This window comes from Macaca fascicularis, chromosome 15, assembly GCF_037993035.2.
Source record: "Macaca fascicularis isolate 582-1 chromosome 15, T2T-MFA8v1.1".
Classification (NCBI taxonomy): Eukaryota; Metazoa; Chordata; class Mammalia; order Primates; family Cercopithecidae; genus Macaca; species Macaca fascicularis.
The window spans coordinates 6,515,278-6,527,287 of record NC_088389.1 but is presented as its reverse complement, the minus strand read 5'-3'; the positions used below and the strand labels follow the sequence as shown (position 1 = coordinate 6,527,287).

The following is a 12,010-nucleotide window of genomic DNA, read 5'->3' as shown; positions in this document are numbered from 1 at the left end:
GTCTCCAGCTGCCTCAAACAGCTCCAGCCCCAGGTTGGGGTCGCCTGTGTACAGGTCCACATTCTGTGCCACCTGAAAGGAGACAGAAGTTCCCTCAAGACCCACACCTAGCGAGGTGGCTACGCGCACCTTTGCCAGGCTCCTTCCTCTCACACAGTACAGGTACACTTGAGCATTTTTCAGACCCTGTGCATTAGGGCTGCCCCCACCACTGGCATGAGGACAATGAACTGATGCTCCTGAGTGCCAGGAGGTGACTGAGCAGCTGCAGCCCAGGAGCCCGACACCTGTGAATCCTACCAACAGGGCTAGCCCTAGCCCACTCCCCCTGCACTCAAACCAGTCTCCGTGGCCCCCAGATTGCTGGGAGCCCATCCCCTGGCTCCTTTCTGTGTTGCCACATCCCTGCCACATCAGCAGTGTTTGTGGGTGGGCCTGGTCCCCTCTTGGCCATGAGCTCTTCATCCCTCTCCTCAGCTCAAGGAGGTATATAGCAGGTGCTCAATAATGAAAGCTTCATCAGGCTCGTGAGATTCACAATTTGTTCCAGATCACACTGTGTTTGGGAAAGCCTCTGAAAACAGCCACTATGATAGATTCATTGTATAAGGAGATGTGCCACATGTCGCTTGGAGCAAGTTCTTCTGTGTGTTAATTGAGTGGTCACATTATTTGAGCATGTGCTGTATACCAGCAGGTGCTGTGCACTGTGAGGGGCCACGCCTCTGCCCTCAGGGAGAAGATGCTGGCCACCGGGGGAGGATGTGAGGGAACCAGTTGGAGTGAGGGAAAAGGCACACAACAGGTGCTCAGCAGTGGCTTAGGAATGAGTGGATGGATGGATGAATGGATGAGGAGATGTAGACACATGGATGGATGGAAGGGTGTGTGGATAGATGAATGCTTGGATGGATGGATGGATGGATGGGTGTGTGGATAGATGAATACTTGGATGGATGGATGGATGGATGGATGGATGGATGGATGGATAGATGGATGGATGGATGGGTGGAATGATGTGGGTATGTCTGTATGTATGTATGCGTGGGTAGATAATGTATGGATGGGTGGAGGGTAGATGATGTATGTACATGTGGATGGATAGATGGTGGATAGACGAATGTATGGATAAACAAATGGACAGATAGATGTATGGAGGGATGGATTAATAGGTAGATTGGTGGGTAGATGGATGAATGATGGATGGATGAATGGACGAACAGGTGAATGGATGGATGGGTGAAAGGATGGATGATGGATGGATGGATGGATGAATGGATGGGTGAATGGATGGGTGGATGGATGATGGATGGGTGGATGAATGGATGGGTGGATGAATGGATGGATGATGGATGGATGGAAGGATGAACAGGTGAATGGATGGATGATGGAAGTATGGATGGATGATGGATGGATGGATAAATGGATGGATGATGGATGATAGATGATGGATGGATGGATGATTGATGGATGGAAGGATGAACAGGTGAATGGACGGATGATGGAAGGATCAATGGACGGATGGATGAACAGATGAATGGATGGATAGACCGGTGAATGGGTGGATGATAAAAGGATGGATGAATGATGGATGGATGAATGGATAGATGGATGAATGATGGATGGATGGAAGGATGAACAGGAGGTGAGCGGATGGATGATGGAAGGAGGGATGGATGATGGATGAATGGATATATGGATGAATGGACAGATGGATGGATGGAAGGATGAACAGGAGGCAAGTGGATGGATGATGAAGTATGGATGATAGATGCATTCATAATGGATGAATGGATGGATGGATGGATGGATGGAAGGATGGATGGATGATGGAAGGATGCATAGATGATGGAAGGATGAATGGATGGATGGATGTACAGATGAAAAAGTGAATGGATGGATACACGGGTGAATGGATGGATGATAAAAGGATGGATGAACGATGGATGGAAGAATGGACACGAATGGATGATGGATGCATGGATGGATAAATGGATGGATGGATAAATGGATGGATGGATAAATGGAAAGATGGATTGATGGAAGGATGAACAGATGAATGCATGGATGATGGAAGAATAGATGGATGGATGGATGGATGAAAAGTGAATGGATGGATACATGGGTGAATGGATGGATGATAAAAAGATGAATGATGAATGAATAGATGGACAGGTGAATGGATGGATCATGGATGGATGGAAGATGGTTGGATGGATAGAAGGATGAACAGCTGAATGGATGGATAATGGAAAGATGGATGGAAAGATGGATGAAAGGATGGATGGATGGAAGGATGGAAGGATGGATGGATGGATGAATGGATGGATGAACAGGTGAATGGATGGATGAAGAAGTGAATAGATTAATGAATGATGGATGGATGGATTGATGGATAGAAGGATGAACAGTTGGATTGATGATGGAAAGATAGATGGAAGGATGGATGGATGGATGAACAGGTGAATGGATGGATAAAAAGATGGATGGATGATGGATGATGGATGGATGGATGATGGATGATGGATTGATGGATGATGGATGGGTGGAAAGACGAACAGATGAATGGATGGATGATGGAAGGATGGATGGATGGATGGATGGATGGACCCACAGGTGTATGGGAAGATGATGGAAGAATGGATGGATGGATGGATGATGGATGGATGGAAGGATGAACAGGTGGATGGATGATGGATGGATGGATGGAGAGATAGATGGATGATGGAGGGATGGATGGACGAAGGGATGGATGGATAGATGATGGATGGATGGACGGAAGGATGGATGATGGATGGATGGATGATGGATGGGTGAATGGAAGGACCCACAGGTGTATGGGAAGATGATGGAAGAATGCATGGATGGATGGTGGATGGATGGATGGATGGAAGGATGAACAGGTAAATAGATAGATGACGGAAGGATGAATGGATGGGTGGATGGACAGGTGAATGGATGGATAGACGGGTGAATAGATGGATGATAAAAGGATGGATGAATGATGGATGGATGAAAGGACAGATGGATGGATGATGGATGGATGGATGGAAGGATGAACAGGTAAATAGATGATGGAAGGATGAATGGATGGGTGGATGGACAGAGAGTGAACAGCACAGGGGTCCTCCTGCATCCCTTGCCACTCACCTGGATGTACAGGTCCACCAGCTCACTCTGTCGCAGGATGTAATAGATCTTCCCTGCTTGCAGCCAGGCATGTGCCTCCTTCTCTTTCTTCTGGAGGTCAATGAAAATTCCCAGACTTCGTTTGGTGTAGTCCAGAGAGGATTTGTAGGCCCTGGAATCACTGGAATCAGACACAGGTGTCAGAACAAGGGCTCTCATCCTCCTGGAACCAGTCTGCCTCCTCTCGTGGGTCTGGTGACAGATGAATCTGGAATGTGGGGACTGGGAACGGCTCTCTTGTATGTGCAGTGTTCTGCCCTTCCCAGGCTGCTGGGAGGGCCAGGGTGAACACACACAGCATGGAAAAGATGAAGGACATCCTTCTGAGGGAATCGAGCATCACGCTGCCCTGTGGCAGGAGGAAAGTGCTAGTCCATCTCCCCTGCCTCCCAGATATGGCCTGTGTCTTCTCCAGACGCACCAAGAGCCGTTAGTGTTCAGAGGCTATCTAGGCCGATGGTTCTCAAGGTGTGCAGGCATCACAGTCACCCGGAGGCCTGTCCTTATAGCTTGCTGGCCCTGTCCCCAGAGCTTCTGACTCCACAGGCCTGGGGCAGGCCCTAGAACTCCCACTTGCCACAGGCTCCTAGGTGACGTGGATGCTGCTCTGCTGGTCCAGGGACTACACTTTGAGAAGCATGGCTCTAGCACACTGGCCCATTTTCCTTCTGTGAACCTGAGGCCAAGACTGGAGCCAGTCTCCCGGGTCCCCATGGAATCTGGCCCCTTCCCTGCTCTCTCAGTAAGTCTAACACTTGAGGGGCTGTGACTGCAGCAATGTCACCAGGCCCTGTGGGTGGGGTGGCCAGGGCCATGGTTACCCCACCAGGTCAGCATGCTCGGGGGAAGCCGAGTGGGCCACATATGGGACGTGAGACCTTGAAACCCTGCCCCGGGGAAGCAGGTGACACAATTGGCTCTGTCTTCTGTGGGAGAGAAGCCACAGGTGGCTGCTGTGGTCACATTTAAGGGGACAGATGAAGGCCAGGAGTCAAGACTCAGGGCAGGCAGAGGTCAGATGACAAAGGCCACCATAGTAGGAAGAACAGCCCAGAGTGCACGTACTGCCTCTGCTGGGGTTGAGATGACCTTTGACCCAACAAGGGAGACTCAAGCTGGGACTCACAAGCCAGCAGCAGCCCTGGGACGACCCCAGACCCACCAGCTCAAAGCATCTGACGCCAAGGAACCAAATGATCCAAAGGAAAGGGGCTGAGGAGGCCCTGGGCCAGCTTCCCTGTGCCCCCCTCCCTGCCACCCCAACCCCCTTGCTCCCCTCCACACCCCCACCACTGCAAAGCCAGTCCTCACCACTAGGTGCCCAGGGACAGGTAGAGCTGACTGGTGGTCTCCAGGAGCTGCTCTCTCCAGCACCTGGTCGGCCACCTCGCGGGCAAGGGAGAGGTGGAACTCGTGGTAGATGACACACTGGGTCTCGCTGGGCATGACGACGCTGTAGAAGTAGCACAGCCGCTGGACGGCCCGCAGCTGGCCTGGGCAGAAGACAAAATGGAAGACGTCAGCCTCCCAGCATCGAAGCGAGGCTGGCTGGGTTCAGAGGCCCCTGCTCTGTGCTTGTCTCTTTCACACCTCTGTGAACCTGGGCCCCATAGGCAGGGAGCCTGGGCTCAGACAGGCCATGCACCTGTGCAAGGGCAGGCGCCGAGCACACCGTGACATGGGCACAGCTTGGTGCACATGCTCATGGTACAGGCCGGTCTTCTTTACAACTCCCAGGGCCGAGGTCCTGGCCAGGCTCGGCCCCTGCACCAGGCCATCTATTTCTGCTTCACAAAGCCCCTCTGGCCAGGACCAGGGCCACCTTCAGCCTGAGATGATGAGACCAGGGACACAAGTAGCCCCTGTCGCAGATGGAACCCTGAGAGAGCAAAGCCAAGCATCACGTCTGCCGCACACGGCATCATGTTGGGGGAATGGGGTTCAAAGCCGGCCCCTGGCATTTCCACACATGCTTCTCTCATGCAACAAGGCTCCAAACCCACAGGCTCACTGGCCTCTCCCAAAGCCAGGGCGCTGGGAACAGTGGAAAACTTCTGATTTTCTAGTGTCAGAAACATTCTGAAGATTAACAAAGGAAACCAGGTACGCCGAATGGACATCTGTCACACACGCCCCCCAACAACAGTTGAATACACAGTCCTCTTGAGCGCCCATGGGACATTCCCCATGACAGACCATGTGCCAGGCCACAAAATGAGCCTCAGTGAAGGGAGAAGGACTGAGACCAAAGCAGAGGTGTTCTTCAGCTGTACTGGCACGAAACTGGAAATCGACAGTGAAGGAAACGTGGGAAATTCAAAAATATGTGAAAACTACACACTCCTAAACAACCAGTGAGTCAAAGAAGAGACCATCAGGGAAACTGAAAATTAATTTGAAAAGAATACAAACAAATGCACAGCCCGGGCCAGCACGGTGGCTCACACCTCTCATCCCAGCACTGTGGGAGGCCGAGGCGGGAGGATCGCTTGAGTCCAGGAGTTTGAGATCAGCCTGGGAAACATGGTGAAATCCTGTCTCTATAAAAAAAAAATACAAAAATTAGCCGGGTGTGGCGGTGCACATCTGTAATTCCAGCTACTCAGGAGGCTGAGGCATGAGAATGACTTGAACCTGGGTAGAAGTTGCAGTGAGCCAAGATTGCACCACTGCACCCCAGCCTGGGCAATAGAGCAAAACTTTAAAAAAAAAAAAAAAAAAAAAAAGCACAGTGTATCAAAAACACCAAGATGTAGCTAAGGCAGTGCTGAAAGGGAAATTTATAACTGTAAATGTCTACATTCAAAGAAAGAAGAAAAATCTCAAATCAAAAGCCTAACTTTCCACCTTGAGAAACTAGAAAATGAACTAAACCCAAAGTGAATAAAAGGAAGAACATAATAAACGTGAGAGTGGAAATGGGAAGTAAAAATACAGAGAATGGAAAAACAAAAGAGATAATCAACAGAACCAAAAGTGGGTTTTTTGAAAATAATAACAAAATTGACAAATCTTTCACCAGACTGACCAAGAAAACAAAGATGGGGCACAAATGACTAAAATCAGAGACTGAGCACCATGGCTCACGCCTGTCATCCCAGCACTTTGTGAGGCCGAGGGGGAAGGATCACTGAGGCCAGCATTCAAGACCCCCCTGGGAGAACATGATGAGACCCCATCTCTAATAAAAATAAACAAACAATTACAAACCCAAGTTTCTAAAATCAGAAACGAAAGAGGAAACATGATTGCCGACCTGGCAGAAATAAAAGGATTCCATGAAAACACTACGAACAATTGTAAACCAACAAACCAGACCATCTAGACACAACAGCCAAACTCTTAGAAGGACACAAACTACCGAAAGTGACTCAAAAATGACCCCAAGGAAGCATGTGGGGTATCAGCCCCGCCCTCGGTCTCCCCGACCGTTCAGCTCAGGGTGGGGAGACAGGGAAGCATGATCCCCGTTCCCTGGCCTGCATTTCCAAGTCTGAATCCCCCAGCACCCAGGGGAGGGCCTCGTAGGAGGAGGTACCACAGGCTATTGTGCCAGGAGCCACCGGAGGCTGCAGTGGGGGCTGGGGCGCTGGGTTCCTGGAGGGTCTCCTTCCAGTCAGAGAATGTCCCTGGGGACGAAGCCTGGGTCTGAACCCCCCAACCCTCCTTGGGCAGATGTGTGGGACCGGGGCCCCTTCACACGGTCCTTTCCAAAATCTCATCACTCCTAGGGCCAGGAGTGGGTGCCAGGCCTGTGCTGGGAAATGAGCAGATTCAGATTTGGGCACAGCCCCTGCAGCTCTGGTCCAGGCCACAACAGGCACCTCTGAGTGGTGTCACTATGCCATGACAAAGCGCTGCAAGGCAGACGGGACTCAGCAGTATCCCTTGTCTCAGCCATTTCCCTGCACTCAACTTCCTCATCTATTCTCTGTGGCCTAGATTTCGGACAGCCCTGCCCACCTACTGTCCGTTCACTGCTCGGTCTGCAGTGACTGTTCGATAGCACTCCGTGGCTCCCCAGTGCTCTTGGGGAAAAGGCCAAGCCACAGCCTGAGGCCCCAGGCCCTGCTTAGCTCTCCAGAAGAGCTTCTCACCATCCAGCACCCAACCCACCCCCTCCCAAATCTGCACCTCCCTGCATAAGCCCTGTTCACTCACCCCAGCTCACACTCCCGCTCACTCACCCCCCACTCACACCCCACTCATCCCCACTCACACTCCCTCTCACTCACCCCCACTCACACCACACTCATCCCCACTCACACTCCCACTCACACTCCCGCTCACTCACCACCACTCACACCCCACCCATCCTCGCTGACTCACCCCCACTCTCTCACCCCTGGGCCTTCACACAGGCTACACCATCAGCCCCTCATCCACACCTATTACTTGACTAAATCCTCTCAACCCTCTGGGCCCAGACTAAAGAGGCTTCCCTAACCCGGGGCCAAGTGCTGCTCCGCCATCACGCCACTCACCCTTTTGTGGCTTCTCTGGCCTGAAGCTCACATTCCCACGCTCAGCACCTCCCTCCCGAGGACCCCACAAGCCCCTTTTGTGGGTGGGGCCTGGCACACTCAGCACGAGCTGCTTTTGCGTGAACTGTTCTGTGGCTTTGGGCAATCACCCGCCCCTGTGTCCTCTGTGAAGTGGGATGACCGGTGCACAGGGCTGCCGAGATACCAAGCAAACACAGGCACAAGAACTGGCGTTCAGGGCCTGGCTCATGGAGGGGCCCCAAGTTCCAGCTCAGCACAACATGCCTTGATCCCAGGGTTATGTCTAGGGATTCCCAGCACGCAGGACTTTCCGTGCTCAAGGCAGGATGGTCCCTGGGCAAACCAGGAAGAGCTGTCTGCCTCAGTAGGGCACAGAGCGGCTGGCCCTGCATGGGAACGGCCTGTCTCCAGGGCGTTTGCCAACATCTGCTGCTGGCCATGACTCAGCACTTCCGATGGTGGAAAAACCACCACTTGTTTCCGAATCACAAACCCCAGGTGTGCCCTGACCCAAGTGGCCCCAGAAGGCTCACAGGAGGAACTGGGGCACTCACTCTCCACGTGGTCCATCTCCACAGCCACCAGAAGGACCCACTCGTAGTAGCCCTTGCACTGCTGGGCCGGGCCCTGGCGGGTGAAGAGGTAGCCCAGGAGTATGTGGGTGAAGTCCCGGCCACACTCCCCACAGGGAAGCCTCGAGAACAGACGTACAGCCTCCAGGAGGTAGTGCTGGGCCAGCTGGTCCCAAAGTTGGCCAGCAACACTGCCTGGTTTCTCCGCTGGCCCAGGTCCCAAGCCACCCGTAGGGCGTGGTAGTAGCCCTCGGCTGCCTGCCTCGTCTGTCCCGTCCTCTTCAGAGCCACGGCCACCAATGTTGGCAATCACACCCTCCTGGTCCTCGCTGACCACCACTGCATCCTGGACAGACTGCAGGATGTTCAGGGCCACCAGGCTCTGCCTATGAAGCACATGCAGCCAGGCCAGGGCCACCAGGGTGTCCACGATGGCACGGACTCCGGCAACAGCACAGGCTTCCACCGCCTGCGTCATGAAGGTGATGGCTGGGCCATGGTAGCCATGGTGGCTGTACGGCTGGGCCAGGCTGGCCTGGAGAAGGCCGCGCAGCGCCTGGCCTGTGCCCGGGGTTAGGGAGGCCAGCGCTCGCCTGAGGTAGTGGGAAGTCTGGGTGGGGAGGCTCTGGGGCTGGAGGGCGTTCTGGAGCACCAGGTTCACGTTCCTCAGCGAACCAGCCAGCGAGTCCCGTGTCCTCAATGAGGCCACCTTGACACAGCTCAGCACCAGGTGGGGCAGGCACTCGCGGCTGTAGATGTCAGCCAGGAGTAGGCAGCAGTCTGAGAGCCACGCAGCGTCTGGGGCTCCCGATTCCCTGTGCAAAAACAACAGCTGCTCTAGGAAGGGCAGGGCCTCCTCAGGCTGCTTGAGGTGCACGTGGTGCCTGGCCAGCAAGAAGCAGGCCCGGGCCTAGGCCTGCTGGCTCTGGCCACCCACCGCCCACTGCAGCACCAGCTGCAGGAGCTCCCCGTCCGCCGCGGTGCTGCAGATGTGGCCAGGCGTCCCCAGGGGCAGGGCCATGGCTCTGGGAACCACCTGTGTACACTTCTCCCGGTTCTGCTTCCAGTAAATGCTGGCCAGGTTGGCGTACACAGCCACCGCCAGGAACAGGTCCCCGAAGCTGCCCTCCAGGGCCCCCAGTGTTTCCTCCAAGTACACCCGGGCCTGGGACAGCTTGAGCCTCCTGCTGCACAGCCGCCCCAGGAGGAAGCAGAGCCTGGCCAGGGCCATGAGGAGGCCACTTTTCTTGGCCGCCCCCAGGCCTGTGCCAGGCGCCCAGTCAGCTCCTACTCGTCGCTAAAGCTGCTGAACATGCTGCTCAGCCATGGCAGCGCCAGGTTGTACAGGCCACAGAAGCTGGCCTTGAATCCAGAGGTGTTCAGGAACAGCAGCAGTGAGCTCATGACCTCTGGATCCTCCCAGTTGTCCTCAGCTTCCAAGCAGAAGGAGGGCTCCTCGGGGTCCTGCAAGCTCACGTTGCTGGATGCTACACAGAGACCCCAGGACGCTGGCTCCTGGGGGCAGCCTGGGCAGGTCTTGCATTGTTCCAGAACATTCTTCACCTTCGGCAGGGTCTCCTGTGGCTCCAGGCCCAGGCAAGGTGGAGGTATTTCTGCAAGTCACAAAAACACCTAGACAGATTAGAGTCCAACAGTGAGTCCTTGGTCCACTTGGGGCAGGATCCCCGCATCCCCGTCCTCTGTGTCCCTGGCGCAGCTTGCCATGAGCCCTTGAGAATTATGCGCAATGCAAACCCGGGGTCTGGAGCACGTATGAACTCCGGGGAAACAGAGAACACGCAGGCCCGTGGCCCGACTCTCCTACAAAATCACCCTCCTGTCCTGCTTTGTCGCCACCTCACAGCATGGTTTTAGGAGACTATGTCAGCTCAGTGATCCCTCAGAGATGCCTTTCCCTTTAGATAGAATCAAAGCCTTCTAACTGGACCCATGTATATGCAGGACTACAACTACAAATTTAACTTTTGTCAGCATATTGGGCCCCCCGGTGGGGTACAGGAATCCATGAAATCCTCAACAGCCAATCAGAGCTATTGATCAGCTCAAAAGCTGCTATGCAAAATTGGTAAAGCCACCGACGTACAGGACAGGGGTGTTGTACCCATGTACCCAGCTCCGTGCAGGGAAACGGACCATCCCTGCAGGAAGGATGGGAAAGCTTCCAGGCCCCTGTGGCCACCTTCACCTTGGATGGTCTGAAAACCTGAAGCCCACGGTTCCTAACAAAGGCCAGCCTGCTCAAGCAACCCACTGGTGCCTGCTGGCTTTGGTGGATTCCTAGCCAAAGCCCCCTCCCAGAGGTGAGCAAACAAGCGCATTTCCTGTTGGAAAACCTGGGATGAAAGGAGGCATTACTGGGAAGGAAAAAACCTAGATTTAAACAGACCCTCTGTTTCAAGCTCACATGCAAAAAATATTTTCAATACAAACTGCCTCCTTATTCATCTGTAAAGCCTTGGCATTAAAAAAAAAATAAATATGATTTAGAGGCAAATGTGACTTGACTACACTAGATGAGCTAAGAAATCTCCCCCACCCGGCAGAGGCCCACAGCCCCTCCCAGCCACTACCCTGGCCTCCCGGGCAGCTGGAGAGCCACGTGCCTTTGCTCCAGAGACTTTGGCAGAGGGTGGAACCACCCCCTCCCCGAGGCAGACATACAACAGCCTTCCCTTCCCCACTGGCTTCCCGGGCCTCCTCTGGGACCTTGTGCCTGCATCCCGAATGTACTGGGATGGATCCCATTCCCAGGGAACTTCCAAGGGCCCTTGGTGCATTCACATCACCAGGCTGTCCACATGCGGGCCCTGTGTGAGGGGAAGCGACAGAGCCGCAGAGGGGAGATGGGAGAGCCTCCCTGAATCAGTCCCTCAGGAAGGAGCAGACCCTTCAGGGACCTCAGTTGAGGCCCCTGCAACCTAAGGCTCTGAATTCTGCTACCCGCTGAGGGCTGTGTGGCCTCCCATCTCTGAGGCAGAGCACAGGGCAAGCTGCAGCTTCTCCAGGTCATGAAAAAGGAACCCACAGCTACATGTGGGCCCCAGCAGTGGAAAGGATGCCCCACCTCGGTCGGGGACCAGGCGGGGGTCAGCATGTTCATTGGAAGAAGTGTGGGACCCCACAGCCTCCAGTGCCAGAGTAGACGGGAGGTTCAGGCCCACCTCAGGCGACGTCCCCCAAGCCCCCAGCCCGCACCACAGAGGGGTGACTGTCGCATCCAATGCCCACTGTACTCAGCTCTGTCCCCTCCCCCGGTGTTACTCCAAGGCCCAACGCATAACCAGAGGAAGCCTGAGCCACTGGCAAAACCCACCTTGTTCCTGCGGCTGCTCGGTCTCAGCTTCCTCTACTGAGTCTGCCAAGGGAGAAAAGAGAAGCAATGAACACCCCCAGCCAGCACCTCTGCTCCCATGTCAGGTTGAGCTGGTGTCGGTGTTGCAGGGTGAGAGCATTGCAGGGTGCAAGGGTTGAAAGTCACATCATCCTCTTCCCTCCTGGATCATGGGAACATCACTGGGGGGTGGACACTTTCTGCGATATTGGGAGTAACATCGTCTTCTGTGCCTTGGAATATTAAGGGCAATATCATGGGGGGCCGTGTACATCTTCTGCAATATTGGGAATAATATTATCCCCTCTCCCCATGCATACTAGGAAAGATATCAGAGTGGGTGTTCACCTCCTGCGATATGGGGATTAATACCATCTTCTCCCCTTCCAGAT

The 12,010-nt window shown here is 54.1% G+C and overlaps 1 protein-coding gene across 1 annotated transcript in view; it reads right to left on the bottom strand.

Moving 5' to 3' along the window:
- Positions 1-3,170: 3,170 nt before the first annotated feature.
- Positions 3,171-12,010, bottom strand: part of LOC135967328 (SH3 domain and tetratricopeptide repeat-containing protein 1-like) — a 33,244-nt gene continuing 24,404 nt past the window's right edge. The window contains exons 5-8 of the mRNA XM_065529911.1: positions 11,601-11,642; positions 8,249-9,879; positions 4,501-4,682; positions 3,171-3,310 (exon numbers count right to left, since the gene is read on the bottom strand). Of these exons, the coding sequence (XP_065385983.1) occupies positions 3,308-3,310; positions 4,501-4,682; positions 8,249-8,744 (681 nt within the window). The 5' untranslated portion in view covers positions 8,745-9,879; positions 11,601-11,642 and the 3' untranslated portion in view covers positions 3,171-3,307. The remainder of the gene's footprint in view (positions 3,311-4,500; positions 4,683-8,248; positions 9,880-11,600; positions 11,643-12,010) is intronic.